General features: G+C 43.7%; 1 protein-coding gene across 3 annotated transcripts in view; it reads right to left on the bottom strand.

The window, feature by feature from the left end:
• MDM4 (MDM4 regulator of p53) overlaps window positions 1-18,206 on the bottom strand; it is a 119,087-nt gene that overhangs the window by 33,156 nt on the left and 67,725 nt on the right. For all 3 annotated transcript variants that reach the window (XM_089681147.1, XM_089681146.1, XM_089681145.1), the window contains 3 exons: window positions 6,065-6,126; window positions 2,595-2,670; window positions 2,262-2,413 (listed from right to left, as the gene is read on the bottom strand). In XM_089681147.1, coding sequence (XP_089537273.1) covers window positions 2,262-2,413; window positions 2,595-2,670; window positions 6,065-6,126 — 290 coding nt within the window. The remainder of the gene's footprint in view (window positions 1-2,261; window positions 2,414-2,594; window positions 2,671-6,064; window positions 6,127-18,206) is intronic.

An 18,206-nucleotide genomic window follows, 5' to 3' on the forward strand; every position in this document is an offset into this window, starting at 1 on the left:
GGCCAGAATCTGAGCGCTCTGAACTGCATGTCCCAGAAGGCAATGCAGCAGAATGATGTATGATGTAGCGCAGCCAGTTCATATACTTTCTTTGGCTGGATGTTAATTATTTTTCCTTTCAGCCAAAGCGGACCTGTGTTTAATCGGGCTCTGGAGCACCTATTGCCTGCTGGGTGTTTTGCTTGGTCAGTGTGCCGTCTGTGGGAGCCGATATGGGGGGGATTTCCGCTAGTGCCGGGTGACATGTCACATCTGAGCCCCTCATCCACTGCACAATATAGGACGAGGGCTATCCGTGCTGCACTCTGGTTTCCTGTGTGTGTTTTGTGCCAGCATGCGTACAGTAATAGGGCTCAGAAAGACTGAGCAACAAATGTGCTATCAGGGGCCCCAGTCTGAGGACCAGAGGAGTCTTCCCCCAGTGGTTGCCTCTGTGTAGGGAACGCTAGTGGTGTGCTGGTATTACTTTCTCCCCACTACTATGGTAGTCTAATCTGTGATCACCAACATAGGTACCTTCTGTACAGCCTTTAGAATTAGAATGCACACATCTATTTTATGACCATTCTCACTTATTTCCGTACGACACTGCTGGCTTTCACTTTTGTAATGCAGAATCAATGCTCTCATGTAGTGTTTTTTTGTTTGTTTTGCATCAAGGTTTACTTTTTTTTTCTGCCCCTAAAGATAAATTTTACCTATTGTAACATGTTACACCCATATTCAGGATGTAAGATGTAACATGTTACAGGTGCACCAGCCTCTGTAACCTCCCAATTCCCTGTTTTGACAGCTAGCGGGGGATCTTATCCCCCCACAATCTGAAAAAACGTAGCTGTGCAGAGCTCTGCCCGGCCGCATCATTCATTCACAGAGTTCTGTGAATGTGAAAACTACAGGTACCATCAGCCTTTGTGGCTACTGTTTTGTAGTTCTCAATGACCTACCAGAGCGCTGTTCAGCACTCTAGGTAGTTAGCTGAGCTTCCTGTCAGAGTAGAGCATCGGAGGTACAGGCAGACAGCTACATAGACAATCTGCAGGAGAATGACATTACACCCACAATCTGCTAATCGCGGGAGCAATGCTTTACAGACTACTAACAAAAAAAAAAAAAAAAAAAGCATTTTTTTTTACCTACACAAAAAAAAGTGTGCATTTATTGTGTGTGTAATGGTGAACTTATCCTTTAACAGAGCAGACACTGGAGCTTGATTTGGCTGCTCAGCGTGAGCTTGTACCGAGCATCCAAATGCTTCCAAGTGCCCAAGTTCGTGAGTAACCGGAAGGAATAAAAGGTTTTTTTTTTTTTTTTTTACTCATTGGGGCCAGCGCCTCATTTACCCGACACTCCCTTTTCCTTATGAGCACCCAATCATTGCTCATCACACTGCAAGGTCTCTCCCCTCCCTGCTAGTCCCCAGGTGGGGTGCTGGAGACAGACACGGAGGTGAGTAGGTTATAAACAGTGCAATGTTAAAAAAAAAATAAAAAAATTTTAAGTTGCCATAAAGCCCCTTTCGTTTTTAAAAGCCCCAGACATTCCCAAAAGCACCTCTGCCTAATGAAAAAAAAAAAAATCAACCCTTCATATTTTCCATCAGGACAAGTAGATTGTCATGAGGGAAAAGTAGATTGGGACCCCAATTTAGTCCTTTGGACAAGTAGTTTAAAAAAAAAAAAAAACAAAAAAAAACCCTGCATTTATGAAAAGCAAATTTTCAGGAAAAAATAAAATTTTAATGAACTTTAGTGCACACAAAATATAATACATCCAATTTTTGGTGAAAAAAAAAATAAAGGTGATGTTGCATTGAATAAATAGATACCAAAATGTCAAGGTATAAAACAGACCGACTGTTGATTTTATGTATCAGTCTGTACACATGACAGCAGTTACAATGTATAACTGGAAAATGTTTTCAATAAAAATTTATTGAAAGGAAAACAGAGATCGCCTTTGAAATAGCAACAAGCTATGGCACCTCAAATTGTCCATATGTAACAATATAAAAGCCTTTACAGTTGATCAGTTTAGCGTTAATCATGAATTCTGGCTGTAGGATTATTGCTCTTGCTCTAACATCTGCTCCCATACCTCACTTTTGTGGTCCAATCACCGTTCACATACGTGTGCGTTTCCATGTAAGGACTGAGGTGACAGAGGTGCTTTTAAATTTTGTTATTACTTTTACTTTAATTTTTTTCTCTTTTAAAGTTATCGCTCTCATAAAAGGGCGAACAAGAAGATGTGCATGTCACCTGATTTGATGGAATATCCGTAGATCCACGACTTAGAGGGATATAGTTTGATCTGAGATTTCCTAAAAACCACCAAGGCAGTCCAGCACCATCCCATTCTTCAAATGGGAGGTCCAGGCGAGCTTGTTTGCAAACACCAGAATCTTCACTACCTAACAAAACAAACATTATTCATTCAAAACAAAAGAATAAAGATAAAACTGTGTGTTTTATAAGTACTACAAATAGAGAACCCAAATCTTTACAGTGAATAAGCAATATCAACTGAATAAATCTCCTTGCAAAGTATTGATATACAAGCAATTTACATTAGAAACTCTGAACAGAACATACCTTCTGCAAGGCGCTTGCGAAGTGAAGAAGTTAGGATTGTTTCATCTATCTCACCCAATTTATTTTCATCAGTATTCTGTCAGAATAGAAAATCATAGAAGAACAAATTAACACTGCTGTAATGGAGATGGACAAAATCGATGCAACAAATATGTACCGACCACCTTGTCAGTCAACTGTAAATTCAATTCGCAAATGAAATACAGCTTGGAAGAAGATTTTAGATTTGCAGCTGTATGTAATATTCAGCCCGGGTTCACAGTGATGCGGTACGGCAGCCTGCATATGATTTGCACAGGAATTGCACTGCATTCCTGTGCAAATCACATGCAATTTCTGTGCAGTGCAATTTGACCCATGCATTTTGTATGGCTCAAATTGCATCGTATCCGCACCAAAAAAGTGCAGGACCCTTTTTTTGTCCACACCAGAAACTGATTACATGGGTGTTCACATCTATGCAATCTGATTCTGCACATCGCACTGCGTTTTACGAACTTATTTCACAGTGGTGAATAAGGTCCAGGCGAACTTATTTCACGGTGGTGTTAACCTGAAATACACACTCGCAGCAGTTTGCATGAACAGTGTGCGATTATGATACGGTGCAGAAATCACACAGAAACCGGTGCGAATTCCACACGGCATCAGTGTGAACCCGGGCTCAAGCATACACAAGCTCTAAATAAGTTCTGGTAAACAGCAACACTGCTGCATTACACATCTCCTTTAAAGCACAGTGTATTGGTACTTTTAAGCAGATGAATATCATTATTAAAAAAAAAAGAAAAGAAAAAAAGAGATAAGATGGTAGCTTTCAGACACAATCTTTTCAGTATATTCAAACATCAGTAATATCACAACAGCAACATTAAGACCTCATGCACACTGGACGTTTTTACAGTTGCTCCTAGGGGTATCAGGCATTATTTTTTACTGCCTTTAAACTCACCTGCAAGTTATCCTATGTGTTCATAAGCACATAGGATATTAGCAGCATTTTGTGGCAGAAGAGTTTAGTGGAAGAAAAAAACCCCACTGCCAGGGCATCCTGGAGCAGCAGCGTTTTGTCAAAACCGCTTGATGTGCCTAAATGAGTGTAAATTTGCCTAAATGTTAGGCGCATTTAGAGCTTGAGCATTAAATTTCAATGGCCAGAATAAATGATTCATTCTGGCCAATGAAATTATCATGCAAAACGCTTGATGCGGGTAAACGCGTGTAAATGCAGTACATACTTTAACAAGACTCAAGTGGTTTTTTGGCCAAAACGCTGCAGGCTTCTGGGGGAGGTAAAATAATTGTCCGTGTGCATAAGGCCTAAAAGATAATGAGAAGCATTGAAGCAAACTTCTGAAATGCCATTAACTATAATCTTAAAAATTCCATTATGAAACCATGTGAGCTGTGTGAATTCATTAGATGAAATGCTTACCATGTAGGCAAAAAAATCATGAGTACAGCTTCTTGGCACATATCTTATAAGAGCCTGACCTACATTTCCTTTAAATGCTCCTTCATTGTCATTTGGCATTAATAATCACATTTCATCCAAACTGTAAGTACAAGAGGGACGCTGACATCCAGTGTACTTGTCCACAAGCCCTAGCACAACATCAACTACAGTGAAGGAAATAAGTATTTGATCGCCTGCTAACTTTCAATGTTTGCCCACTCACAAAGAAATGAGCAGTCTAAAAATCAAATGGTAGGTGTATTTTAACACTGAGAGACAGAATAGCAACATTATAAAGAAATGCATGTCTAACAAATTATGCACTGATTTGCATGTTCATGAGGGAATTAAGTATTTGGTCCCCTATTATTCAGCAGGATTTCTGGCTACCAGGTTTAAAGCTGAGATTAGAAGCAGTCTCTTAAAGGGAGTGCTGCTAATCCCATTTAGTTACCTGTATAAAAGACCCCTGTCCACAGGAGCAATCAATCAGATTCCAAACTCTCCACCATGGCAAAGACCAAAGAGCTGTCCAAGGATGTAAGGGACATGATTGTAGAACTACACAAAGCTGGACTGGGCTACCAAACTGTCGCCAAGCAGCTTGGTGAGAAGGTGACAACAGTTGGTGCAATCATTCGCAACTGGAAGAAACACAAAACAACTGTCAGTCTCCCTAGGTCTAGTGCACCATGCAAGATCTCACCTCGTGGAGTGTCAATGATCATGAGAACAGTGAGGAATCATCCCAGAACTACACGTGAGGATATTGTCAATGATCTCCAGGCAGCTGAGACAACAGTCACCAAGAAAACAATTGGTAACACACTACACCGACAAGGATTGAAATCCTGCAGTGCCCGCAAGGTCCCTATGCTCAAGAAAGCACATGTCCAGGCCCATCTGAAGTTTGCCACTGAACATCTGAATGATGCAGAGGAGGACTGGTTGAGAGTGTTGTGGTGAGATGAGACCAAAATCGAGCTCTTTGGCATCAACTCAACTCGCCATGTTTGGAGAAGGAGGAATGCTCCCTTTGACCCCAAGAACACCATCCCAACTGTCAAACACGGTGGTGGGAACATTCTGCTTTGGGGGTGTTTTTCTGCTAAGGGGACAGGGCAACTGCACCACATCAAAAGGACGATGGACGGGGCAATAAACCGTCAAATCTTTGGTGAGAACCTTCTTCCCTCAGCCAGGGCATTGAAAATGGGTTATGGATGGGTGTTCCAGCATGACAATGACCCAAAACACACGGCCAAAGCAACAAAGGAGTGGCTCAAGAAGAAGCACATTAAGGTCCTGGAGTGGCCTAGCTGAAAGTTTGAGTTGCCAAACGTCAGCCACTAAACCTTAAGGACTTGGAGAGGATCTGCCAAGAGGAGTGGGCCAAAATCCCTCCTGAGATGTGTGCAAACCTGGTGGCCAACTACAGGAAACGTCTGACGTCTGTGATTGCAAACAAGGGATTTGCCACCAAGTACTAAGTCATGTTTTTTGACGGGGATCAAATACTTATTTCCTTCTTGAACATGCGAATCAGTGCATAATTTGTTAGACATGCATTTCTTTTGAATTTTTTGTTGCTATTCTATCTCTCAGTGTTACAGTAGACCTACCATTCGATTTTTAGACTGATCATTTCTTTGTTAATGGGCAAACATTCAAAATCAGCAGGGGATCAAATACTTATTTCCTTCACTGTATAATATCTGGCCACATGTGAAACACTCGAGTAGATGACTTTGGCATACAAAATTCAACTGTAAACTGATTGAAAAGAGGGTAATAAAATGTAGCTAACTCTGGTGGTCGGTACAAAACTGCTGCATCATTCATACAGCTCTGAAAAAGAAGCTGTGAGTGTTAAGGAACAGAGATGGGTAACTCTGTCCCTGCTCGATGGACTCCAGTGGAACCTCAACGGTTAGAAAATGCAACCTGGAGAGCCAACGTTGGCAGGTACAGAGAAGGGGGGCTCTGTACAAGGTCAAAAAATACCAGGTTTTACCTTCTGATGCTCCAAACCGCCCGAATCCTGTCTTTGGTCTCTTGAGGGACTCTGAGCAGCATCTGTGAAATGGATGAAAAAAAAAATCCCTTCCCTAGTAATATGTGTTTTTAATCCATGTGATGTAAATTTTAGCCCTCAGGAATGAAACTCCCAAGCCCAAAACAGCTTGTTACTGCAAGGAGGAATAAACCACTGCCACAGCACACCCTCACATTAGACCATGTAGAGCAACTGTAAAGCAGGTTACAGTAACAGCACAAAGATACAGCATGTCTGAAGGCCATATATAATTTTAAACAATGTTACTGTGAAAACCTAACAGTACAATACATTTATTGCATTTTCCAACACCCAATATTAAATAAATTGACTTACACCACAAAACAAGACTAGAATGTATAAATAGTATTAAAAACTATATATTTTTACACACAAAGGATCAATGGGTAAAAGATGCCCACATACATACAAAACTTCCATAAACCATGTTTTTATTTCCATTTTATTTGTAGTATCCTTGTGGGCAAGTGTGTGTGTGTGTGTGTGTGTGTGTGTGGACTGATTTTGGGGTGTTAACAAATACCCACAGCAGTTTGCATGAACGGGGTCTCATTCTGATGTGGTGCCAAATTCGCACAGAAAACAATGCAAATTCCAGACCGTATCAGTGTGAACACAGGCTAAATCTAACTTCTGAGCTCCAGTCCAACCCATCCTAATCTTTTGTCTTGGCATGTTCTGCTGTCCTTCATGAACAAATTAGACTGTAGAATGGCCGAGTCTCATCAACAGGTGGTACGCTCTCTGATGCTTCCATAAAAATAATACAATTAAAAACGAGCTCTTCAAATGTAGCGCTACAACTGATTGGGGTGAAAGCTCTTGCATGCAATATATAAAAATAGTTTCTTTTTTCCTGACCCCAAACCCCAGAGAACGAAAACATTCATACCACCTAATTTCTGACTAGAATACTACATTTGCAAAGAAAATGTTTAAAGATTTAATTTGGTAAATTGTGTAGATGATATACAGTATTGAGTGCAGGGTGGTGGATACAAGTATTCTTAACATAGATCAGTCATGAAAAACACCAAGGACTGCCACTGCTGGCCTGCAATTGAACATTTTACTTGCTTGGTTGTGTATGGCTAACACTTAAGTCACATACCCAGAACAAGCTTGCTGTAAATGAGCATAAGATAGGCATCAGAATTCATTATCTCCTTATTGTTGGTTCAACTGTTGACTCAAGAAATTTTGAAGTCAAAACATCAGCATGACAGCTAGGCAACTGCCATTCTCAAAAGTGAGCAAAGGCAACCTACACAATTTTCTCATGACAGATGCATGCTAAAGCATAATTAAACCCTGCTATCCTTCTGGATAGGTGGGCTAAAGTATATTCAATACCAGGAGTGGAAGCAAGGAATTCCACAGGAATGGGAACAGAGGGTAAACTTTCAGTTGTTCCAGTGACAATTGATTAAGAGTGTTCCTTTACTGTAAACCTTTTACTGCCACTTAAAACAGAGTTCCATCCAAAAGTGGAAGCTCTGCTTTTCTGCCTTTTTCAGAACCTGGACATGCTTTGCTCTGAGCACTAACTGGTCCAGAGCAACAGCAAAATCACTTGTCCTTGATCTGTTTGGACTGACCCCTGATTCTGCCATAAAGTGAACCCATCACTGAAAATGTGCCATTTAAAAAAGCTATTAAACAAATAACTAAAAATGAAAAATTATAAAAAGTTGTTTAAATCCCCCACACACATACAGACACACAAACTTATAGCACACATGCATAAGTAAATGTTAATTGTGCAACACTTATAAGGTTTTCCATTATTTATGGGTAGTTTTAAACTCTATTAGATTGTAAGCTCTTATGAGAAGGGCCTTCTTAACCCTCTTGTATTTTATTGTATTGTAACTGTGCTGTCTCCTGTTAGATTGTTAAGTGCTGCGCAAACTTTGCACTGTATAAATCCCGTATTATAATAATAAATTTATGAGCTGTAAAGTCTGCCTCTTTTGACAACCATATGTATTGTAGCTTGATGCCATTTCCTAGGGAATGCAATTTTGAAGCTTGACATATGACAGCTATTTTTTCAACAGTCTCATCTTTTATAGAAAATTGTGAGATTTCAATGCGTTTGTGTGCACGAAAATTGATTTCAGTATAATTTTACTAAAAAAATATAATAAATGAATAGATTTTAACTACCTTTATTGATTTGACCCCCTGCGTTCAGAAAATACATAGTTTTTGGAGATATTTTGTGCATTTTCAGATAAAACAAAACAAATGTGCATTTAGGGCCTGTCCACACCAGAACTGCGTTCAAACCACACTACAGTTGCGTTAGGCAGCAGGTATCAATGTTAAGTTACTGACACCCGATACACAAATTGCAAATGCAGTACTTCTGTACTATGCCCTCTAGTTGCAGTGAGTTTCCAAAAGTTGTGCATGCACTACTTTTGGTGCAGTGCAGTGTGATTTGAGCCCATTCAAAATGAATGGGCTCAAATTGCACCGCACTGAACAACACAGGAACATGCAGCACGTTCCTTTGTGATATCCATCATGAACCAGCCCTTAAGCATGAGTATGAAAAATTTACAAATCACCCAGGCAACGAAAGAGTTAGACATATCCCCTCTCCAAAAGAACACTTAACATTGACTTGACCCCCGACCCCCTCCCCCACCCCAACTGTCAGAATATCAGGTAGAAGCAAGCAGTAGAAGGAAAGCATGTCTAAACAGCTATGGCACAGGCCTAAACAGCAAAGCTAGGCAATTTGCCTAAAAATCCCAAAAAAGGGGTGGGAGATAGGCCTTTGATTGAACTTTGATTGAAAAGTATGGAGAGTACAAACTATTCTACTTTTTCTTTTGCTGACTGAGACAAAGCTTTAGAAGATCAATGAGATGTCAATAAGCAATACCCAACAAAAGTTTATTCCGGCGTATAAGACGACTGGGCGTTTAAGACGACCCCCTACTTTTCCTGTTAAGATATAGTGTTTGGGCTATACTCGTCTTATAAGACTACCCCTCTTCCAATGCACACCAAATAAAAATTAAAAAATATCAGATTTGATTTCATTATGGTTTGGTATTTCAGTATTGTATTCCAATGATGGGGTGCTATTCCCCCCACTGATACCGATGATGGGACGCTATTCCTCCCGCTGACACCGATGATGGGACACTATTCCTCCCGCTGACACCGATGATGGGGCACTATTCCTCCCGCTGACACCGATGATGGGGCACTATTCCTCCCGCTGACACCGATGATGGGGCACTTTTTCTCCCGCTGACACCGATGATGGAGTATTATTCCTCCCGCTGACACCGATGATGGGGCACTATTCCTCCCGCTGACACCGATGATGGGGCACTATTCCTCCCGCTGACACCGATGATGGGGCACTATTCCTCCCGCTGACACCGATGATGGGGCACTATTCCTCCCGCTGACACCGATGATGGGGCACTATTCCTCCCGCTGACACCGATGATGGGGCACTATTCCTCCCGCTGATACCGATGATGGGGCACTATTCCTCCCGCTGACACCGATGATGGGGCACTTTTTCTCCCGCTGACACTGATGGAGTATTATTCCTCCCGCTGACACCGATGATGGGGCACTATTCCTCCCGCTGACACCGATGATGGGGCACTATTCCTCCCGCTGACACCGATGATGGGGCACTTTTTCTCCCGCTGACACTGATGGAGTATTATTCCTCCCACTGACACTAATGATGGGGCACTATTCCTCACACACTGACACTAATGATGGCGCCCCATCGTTGGTGTCAGTCGGGGGAGGAACAGCGCCCCATCGTTGGTGTCAGTCGGGGGAGGAACAGCGCCCCATCGTTGGTGTCAGTCGGGGGAGGAACAGCGCCCCATCGTTGGTGTCAGTCGGGGGAGGAACAGCGCCCCATCGTTGGTGTCAGTCGGGGGAGGAACAGCGCCCCATCGTTGGTGTCAGTCGGGGGAGGAACAGCGCCCCATCGTTGGTGTCAGTCGGGGGAGGAACAGCGCCCCATCGTTGGTGTCAGTCGGGGGAGGAACAGCGCCCCATCGTTGGTGTCAGTCGGGGGAGGAACAGCGCCCCATCGTTGGTGTCAGTCGGGGGAGGAACAGCGCCCCATCGTTGGTGTCAGTCGGGGGAGGAACAGCGCCCCATCGTTGGTGTCAGTCGGGGGAGGAACAGCGCCCCATCGTTGGTGTCAGTCGGGGGAGGAACAGCGCCCCATCGTTGGTGTCAGTCGGGGGAGGAACAGCGCCCCATCGTTGGTGTCAGTCGGGGGAGGAACAGCGCCCCATCGTTGGTGTCAGTCGGGGGAGGAACAGCGCCCCATCGTTGGTGTCAGTCGGGGGAGGAACAGCGCCCCATCGTTGGTGTCAGTCGGGGGAGGAACAGCGCCCCATCGTTGGTGTCAGTCGGGGGAGGAACAGCGCCCCATCGTTGGTGTCAGTCGGGGGAGGAACAGCGCCCCATCGTTGGTGTCAGTCGGGGGAGGAACAGCGCCCCATCGTTGGTGTCAGTCGGGGGAGGAACAGCGCCCCATCGTTGGTGTCAGTCGGGGGAGGAACAGCGCCCCATCGTTGGTGTCAGTCGGGGGAGGAACAGCGCCCCATCGTTGGTGTCAGTCGGGGGAGGAACAGCGCCCCATCGTTGGTGTCAGTCGGGGGAGGAACAGCGCCCCATCGTTGGTGTCAGTGGGGGGAGGAACAGCGCCCCATCGTTGGTGTCAGTGGGGGGAGGAACAGCGCCCCATCGTTGGTGTCAGTGGGGGGAGGAACAGCGCCCCATCGTTGGTGTCAGTGGGGGGAGGAACAGCGCCCCATCGTTGGTGTCAGTGGGGGGAGGAACAGCGCCCCATCGTTGGTGTCAGTGGGGGGAGGAACAGCGCCCCATCGTTGGTGTCAGTGGGGGGAGGAACAGCGCCCCATCGTTGGTGTCAGTGGGGGGAGGAACAGCGCCCCATCGTTGGTGTCAGTGGGGGGAGGAACAGCGCCCCATCGTTGGTGTCAGTGGGGGGAGGAACAGCGCCCCATCGTTGGTGTCAGTGGGGGGAGGAACAGCGCCCCATCGTTGGTGTCAGTGGGGGGAGGAACAGCGCCCCATCGTTGGTGTCAGTGGGGGGAGGAACAGCGCCCCATCGTTGGTGTCAGTGGGGGGAGGAACAGCGCCCCATCGTTGGTGTCAGTGGGGGGAGGAACAGCGCCCCATCGTTGGTGTCAGTGGGGGGAGGAACAGCGCCCCATCGTTGGTGTCAGTGGGGGGAGGAACAGCGCCCCATCGTTGGTGTCAGTGGGGGGAGGAACAGCGCCCCATCGTTGGTGTCAGTGGGGGGAGGAACAGCGCCCCATCGTTGGTGTCAGTGGGGGGAGGAACAGCGCCCCATCGTTGGTGTCAGTGGGGGGAGGAACAGCGCCCCATCGTTGGTGTCAGTGGGGGGAGGAACAGCGCCCCATCGTTGGTGTCAGTGGGGGGAGGAACAGCGCCCCATCGTTGGTGTCAGTGGGGGGAGGAACAGCGCCCCATCGTTGGTGTCAGTGGGGGGAGGAACAGCGCCCCATCGTTGGTGTCAGTGGGGGGAGGGGATAGTGGCCCATCATTTGTGTCAGTGGGGGAGGGAAAGTGCCCCATTGTTGGTGTCAGTGGGAGGAATAATGCCCCATCATTAGTATCAGTGACACCAATGATGGGGCACTATTCCTCCCACTGACGCCAATGACACTTGCTGACCCCTGTTCCAGCATGGTGCTGTTGCAGCCAGGATACGTGGTTGCAGCAGCACCATCTGCACGGCACACTTACCGGCCACTCCCTCACTCGATGTTCATGGGGCCACTCAGCTCCGCCTCCTCACAGGTGATTGGCCACCTGTGTGCCTTTTCTGAGCTACAGTTCTGGCACCCAATCACCGGTGAGGAGGCGGAGCCGAGCGGCTGCGCGAACATCGAGTGAGGGAGTGGCCGAACTGAATGAAGGAGCAGACGCGCTTCCTGGACTGGATCGTCGTGGGACTGGGACCAGCACCAGGTAAGAAACAGCAGCCCCCTGCCCGCCCCTGTACTTAGTGTCCCTTCCGTTGGATGGGGGGGGGGGGGGCGGCAGCGCCGCCCCCCTAAAAAGTGCCACCCTGACACTGGCTGGGAAGTGTCAGCACACCGTATACCGGCAAATAAGACGACCCCCGACTTTTGAGAAGATTTTCACGGGTAAAAAGTCATCTTATACGCCGAAAAATACGGTACTCTGAAAATAACAGACAGAACAGATGTAGATACTATGAGGAGGTTGAATCTGGTGCATATCAGACAAAAGAGTTCACATTTTTATCTAACGAAAAAAAAAAATTTCAGACAGGACTGTAATATAATATTATGCATGACAGACTCCCTTGTCATACATAAGTAGGTTGATACAAGCTACCTGCACCTGCTATCACTTATGATGTCCATACAAGAACAACATTTTCCTTAGAAAAATTTCATTTTAATTTTTAATTTTCTAATTAGTGGAGTAAAATCAACATTTGTTGATGAGAATTTCGAAGAAGTAAAATAGAAAACTTCTCAAATTTTCAGACAATATATGGTTTTCTTTCAGAAAATTACATTCACTTTAAAATTGAATGTTAAAAGCAAGCAAAATTTGTTCATTCACTAAATGTACAAAGAATTTTTATACAATTATTTGTACAAATATTTTCGCCTAAATCGATACCTGTATAGCCAGCAGAGGACATTTAGTAGCAGCACGCTTTTTGTATCACCTGTCATTGTTTTAAAAATGTTTTACAAATAAATATCTGAAAAGTGTAGCGTGCATTTGTATTCCGCCCCCTTTACTTTAATACTCCTAACTAAAATCTAGTGGAACCAATTGCGTTCAGAAGTCTACCTCATTAGTAAATATAGAGTCCACCTGTGTGCAAGTTAATCTCGGTATAAATACAGCTGTTCAATGAAGCCCTCTGAGGTCTTTTAGAGAACATTAGTAAACAGACATCACCATGAAGGCCAAAGAACTCACCAGATAAGTCAGGGATTAAATTGTGGAGAAGTTTAAAGTGAGGTTAGGTTATAAAAAAATCCCAAGCTTTGAACATCTCATGGAGCACTGTTTAATCCATCATCCAAAAATAGAAAGAGTATGGCACAACTGTAAACCTACTAAGCTATGGTCGTCCACCTAAACTGACAGGCTGGGCAAGGAGAGCATTAATCAGAGAAGCAGCCAAGAGGCCCATGGTAACTCTGGAGGAGCTGCAGAGATCCACAGCTCAGGTGGGAGAATCTGTCCACAGGACAACTATTAGTCGTGCAACCCACAAATCTGGCCTTTATGGAAGAGTGGCAAGAAGAAGCCATAAGAAGTCCAGTTTGCGAGAACCCATGTGGGGCACAACACAAAAATGTGGAAGTTGCTCTGGTCAGATGAGACCAAAATTTAACTGGCCTAAAAGCAAAATGCTGTGTGTGGCGGAAAACTAACACTGCACATCACCCTGAACATCACCATCCCAACTGTGAAAAATGTTGTGGGAATGCTTTTCTTCAGCAAGGACAGGGAAGCTGGTCAAAGTTGATGGGGAGATGGATGGAGCCAAACACAGGCCAATCTTAGAAGAAAACCTGTTCGAGTCTGCAGAAGACTTGAGACTGGGGCGGAGGTTCACCTTCCAGCAGACAACAACCCTAAACATACAGCCAGAGCTACAAAGAAATGATTTAGATCAAAGTATATTCACATGTAAGAATAGCCCAGTCAAAGTCCAAACCTAAATCCAATTGAGAATCTGTGGCAAGATTTGAAAACTGCTATTCACAGACAGACACTCTCCATCCAACCTGACAGAGCTTGAGCTATTTTGAGAAGAATAGGCAAAAATGTCACTCTCTAGCTGTGCAAAGCTGGTAGAAACATGCCCAAAAAGATTTGCAGCTGTAATTGCAGCAAAAGATAGTTCTGCAAAGTATTGACACAGGGGTCTGAATACAAATGCACGTCACACTTTTGAGATATTTGTAAAAAATTTTGACAACAATTTATCATTTTCCTTCCACTTCACATTTATGTGCTACTTTGTGTTGGTCTATCACATAAATTCCTAATAAAATATTTTTATGTTTTTGGTTGTAGCGTGACAAAATGTGGAAAATTAAAAGGGGTATGAATACTTTTTCAAGGCACGGTATATCTATAGCCATCTTATATTATATACCGTATATTAATAAATATACCCTGAAATAGGATATATGGGGTACTTTAACTAGGAGTCAGACATGAAGCTACATGAAGGGTGGAGGGGAGATATAAATCATTTATAATAAAGTAGAACTAAAGGCTGAGACTTTTTGGCATGGATACAATCATTTTAAATATAATGCACAATACTGGTAAACTTACTTTACATTTAATTGTAATGCCTTAATTTACCTCCAGTCTATCACCCTCTGTGCAATGGCTTTGCATAGAGCAGCCCTGATTCTCATCTTCTGCCCCATCCTACCTTCACAGTGCCCCTACAGCAAGCTGCAAACTATAGCATAGAGTGCCCCTATAGCAAGGTAAAAAAAAAAACATCTGAACCCTAATAGCCCTGACAGCTTCCAAGGTATGTAAAAGAATTTAATGAGGATATTGTTCTCCTGTCTTTCTTTCCAGATTCTTTTCACCCTAAATAAAGTGAAAGAATTGGGAAAAGTCTTAAAACCACCTTGTCCCTGTGCAAAATCAAGATGGGGGATTCTCGGGACAACCAGACACACACACATGGTCACCAAAACGATCACTTTTTGAGATTCCCAAATATTCCTAAAAGGAGGTCTTTGTGAGATGTAGAAAACCAAATTAAGGTCTCATTAAGGAAGTGGCGTTCTGATAGGGGGAGATTTGGCACCTACGTAAATAAAGGTACGTATTAAATAAAGAATGATTAGACAAAGGGCAATGATGCAAAACAGCTAATGACAAAACAAACTTTATTAGCACCAAGTACTAAATGTTGAACCACATCTAGATGGGAAAAGGGAAAAAAAAAAAAAGGAGAAAACCCAAATTAAAGATTAACACAGTCAGAAGTATGATTTCCAAATGCAATGATTGATGCTATGTGAATTAACTTCCGAGTCTGCTACAGGGTGAGCATAGAACTCAGTCAGACCGCTATCCCTTCGTGCCCAAGCTTCAACAGCCATGCTGTATCAGAGATTGAGCAGCAGAATGGAAGACTGGGCATTTAGACAAGATCTGGATAGCAAAAAGGTTTACCTCCTAGCAGACAATTTAGGTCTGTGGTCCAAGCCCCTTGAGGAACCTGGAACCATGAGAATTATTAGAATTTTTCCCAACTTGATGCTGCAAAGAAGTCTGGGTAGAAGATTTACAGGTCAGATGGACAGATCAGATTCAAGTTGTCCCATAATGCCACCAAGACATTTGTCGTGACAGCCTGGGGGTTAAGATGAACTTGTCCAGTTTGGCAATGAGAACAGAGGCTGAGATCCACGTTTGGAGTTCCAAACCTGGAACATCTCTGTCTGAACAGCTCTGGATTAAAACACCCACAGATCAAAACTCTGTCAGTTTAGAGAATCTGCTTGCTTTAATGTAGAATATAGAATGCAGAGAGTAGAAAACACTACTCTTCACTGAAAAGAGAGTTGTGAACCTCTTGCACCATTGCTAAACTCTTTGGGCCTCCTTGGTGATTCACATATGCCACTGCTGTGGCACTGTTGAACTGTATCCTCATGGACAACCCCACAGAAGACCTGCCCAGCAGAAAAGAATCTGATAGCTGGGATTTCCAGGACATTGACAGGAAAGCACAGTCTCCTCCTTGGACCACTGACCCTTCCAGCTGAAAAGGCTGAAATCATAATCATCACAATGAGCCACTTAAGGGGAAGAAAGCTGCCTGCACAGAGGGAGAAAGATGTAAGCAATCACAAAAAGGGACACTTTGGAACACGAGGACAGGGGGATTTACTTCACTTGAATTGGATTTCCCATGGAGGAGTGGAAGATTGCTTTCAAGGAAGAGACTATCAGTTCCAACACCCTAATATAGGAATGAACAGAGGGCCGATTGTCATGAAGACTCTTGACATGGTTCTTAAGTTTTGTGATGTTTCTCCTAGCAAAATGAAAAAAAAATAGCTACATTGGTGTCCAAGATGAAGTAAAGATACTTGAGATTACAAGTTGAAGTCAGACTGGACGTCCTGATATTCAAGATCCAACCTGTGGAAACAGAACATCACCAGAACATGGTACTGCAAAGTCTGGTAAGTCTGTTTGCAAGTAAAGATTATGAAGATAACTCACAATTGGAATCCGTTTGAGATGAAGAAGAGCAAGAACCCTTGTAAGATCTTTGTAAAAATTGAAAGAGCATAGGCAAGACTGAAGGGTAGAGCCACAAACTGGTAATGGTTGTGTCCCTTCAGCAAACCAGAGAAAACGCTGGTGATTCTGACAAGCTAGGACATGAAGATAGCCATCTTGAATGTTGACTGATGCCAAGAAGTGTCCCTATTATGGAGCAACAATCAAAAAAATTAGACTCCATTCAGAATCCTTTGACTCTCACACAGGTGTTTCAAGCTTTAAAACTCAGGATGGGATGAATAACCCTTTAGGAACACTAAAGAGGTTTGAACAGAAACCCTTGAACTCTTCCTGGGGAACAACTGATATGATAACACTTTGTGCTAGGAGGTCCTAACTGGCAAGAGATCAGCTCGCTAACCCTTGTCGGTTCCCATGGGAATAAAAGCAACACCTGTGAGGTTTACATTTTTGCTCATGAGACTAATGGAATAAGGATATTTTTGTCTCTGGTAAGGTTATATTAATATCAAAGTTGTGCAGAAAAGACACTTGCCCACAAAAAGATGATCAGCCAAGTTTGGTTTTTTTTTGCAGATAAATTAGATGCTAAACTAATGGGAATACAAACATTTTTTTGACCCTGGGCAATTAGGTCTCTCAAAGCCATCAAAGCAAAAACAGTACCTTTTCCATAGCAAGGTCACGAGGCAAAAATGTTACCCCACTCAGTCTGGTCTGAGAACAGAAAAGTGCCTCCATCTTACGGTCTGTTGATTCTTTAACCACTTCCAGTCCGGACACTTTTACCCCCTTCCTGACCAGGGCAATTTTCAGCTTTCAGCGCTATTATACTTTGAATGACAATTGCGCGGTCATGCAACACTGTACCCATATGAATTTTTTAACATTTTTTTGAGACGGATAAAACTTTATTTTGGTGGTATTTATTCACCGCTGGGATTTTTATTTTTTTTGCTATGTAAATGAAAATGTCCAAAAATGTTTTTTTAAAAAGTGTTTTTCTTATAAAATTTTGCAAATAAATAATATTTCATCATAAATCTCGGCCAAAATTTATTCTGTTATCTTTAGTAAAAGAAAAAAATAAGCCAAATTAGTTTATAACCAAAAATTATAATATTTAAACATTTTTCTTTTTTTTGTTATATTATTTTTTTTTTTTACATACTGTCACCCTAGCAGTACAGTGTCACCATGGTGACACTGTACTACTTTTGGGGGGTGATGGAGTTTTTTTTTTTACACTGATTGCTTTTACACCCATATAGGATGTAAAAGCAATCATTTCTCTTTCTCTCTGTCTGCATTCTTGCAGCCATTGAGAATTACTGAGTGAGCTGTGATTGGTCACAGCTTGTCACATGGTACAAGGCTGTTGTGAATAGCCTTGTACCATGTGACCTCTGTGATCATTCAAAGATTTCACATGTAGTAAGCAATGATGTCAGAAGTGACATCTTGCTTACTACTTTGCATGTGATCACTGATTGGTCAATCAGTGATCACATGATCGGGACCTCGTCCCATCTGACGATCGTTGTTTCACTGTGTCCGGAGGACACAGCGGGCACCGGATCGCGGTGCTGCGCGCTCCCAGGGAGCGCGCACAAGCAGGGTGCGGGGAGGCCGTTTATAAATGGCCACCCGACCCTGCAGTGCCACTGTCCGGCCGTTTATATACAACGGCCGGTTGGGAAGTGGTTAAAAGATGTTCTTCTGCAGATGTCAGCCTTAT

Source organism: Staurois parvus, unplaced genomic scaffold (assembly GCF_062004578.1).
Source record: "Staurois parvus isolate SC_StPar_1 unplaced genomic scaffold, SC_StPar_1.0 ptg000261l, whole genome shotgun sequence".
Classification (NCBI taxonomy): Eukaryota; Metazoa; Chordata; class Amphibia; order Anura; family Ranidae; genus Staurois; species Staurois parvus.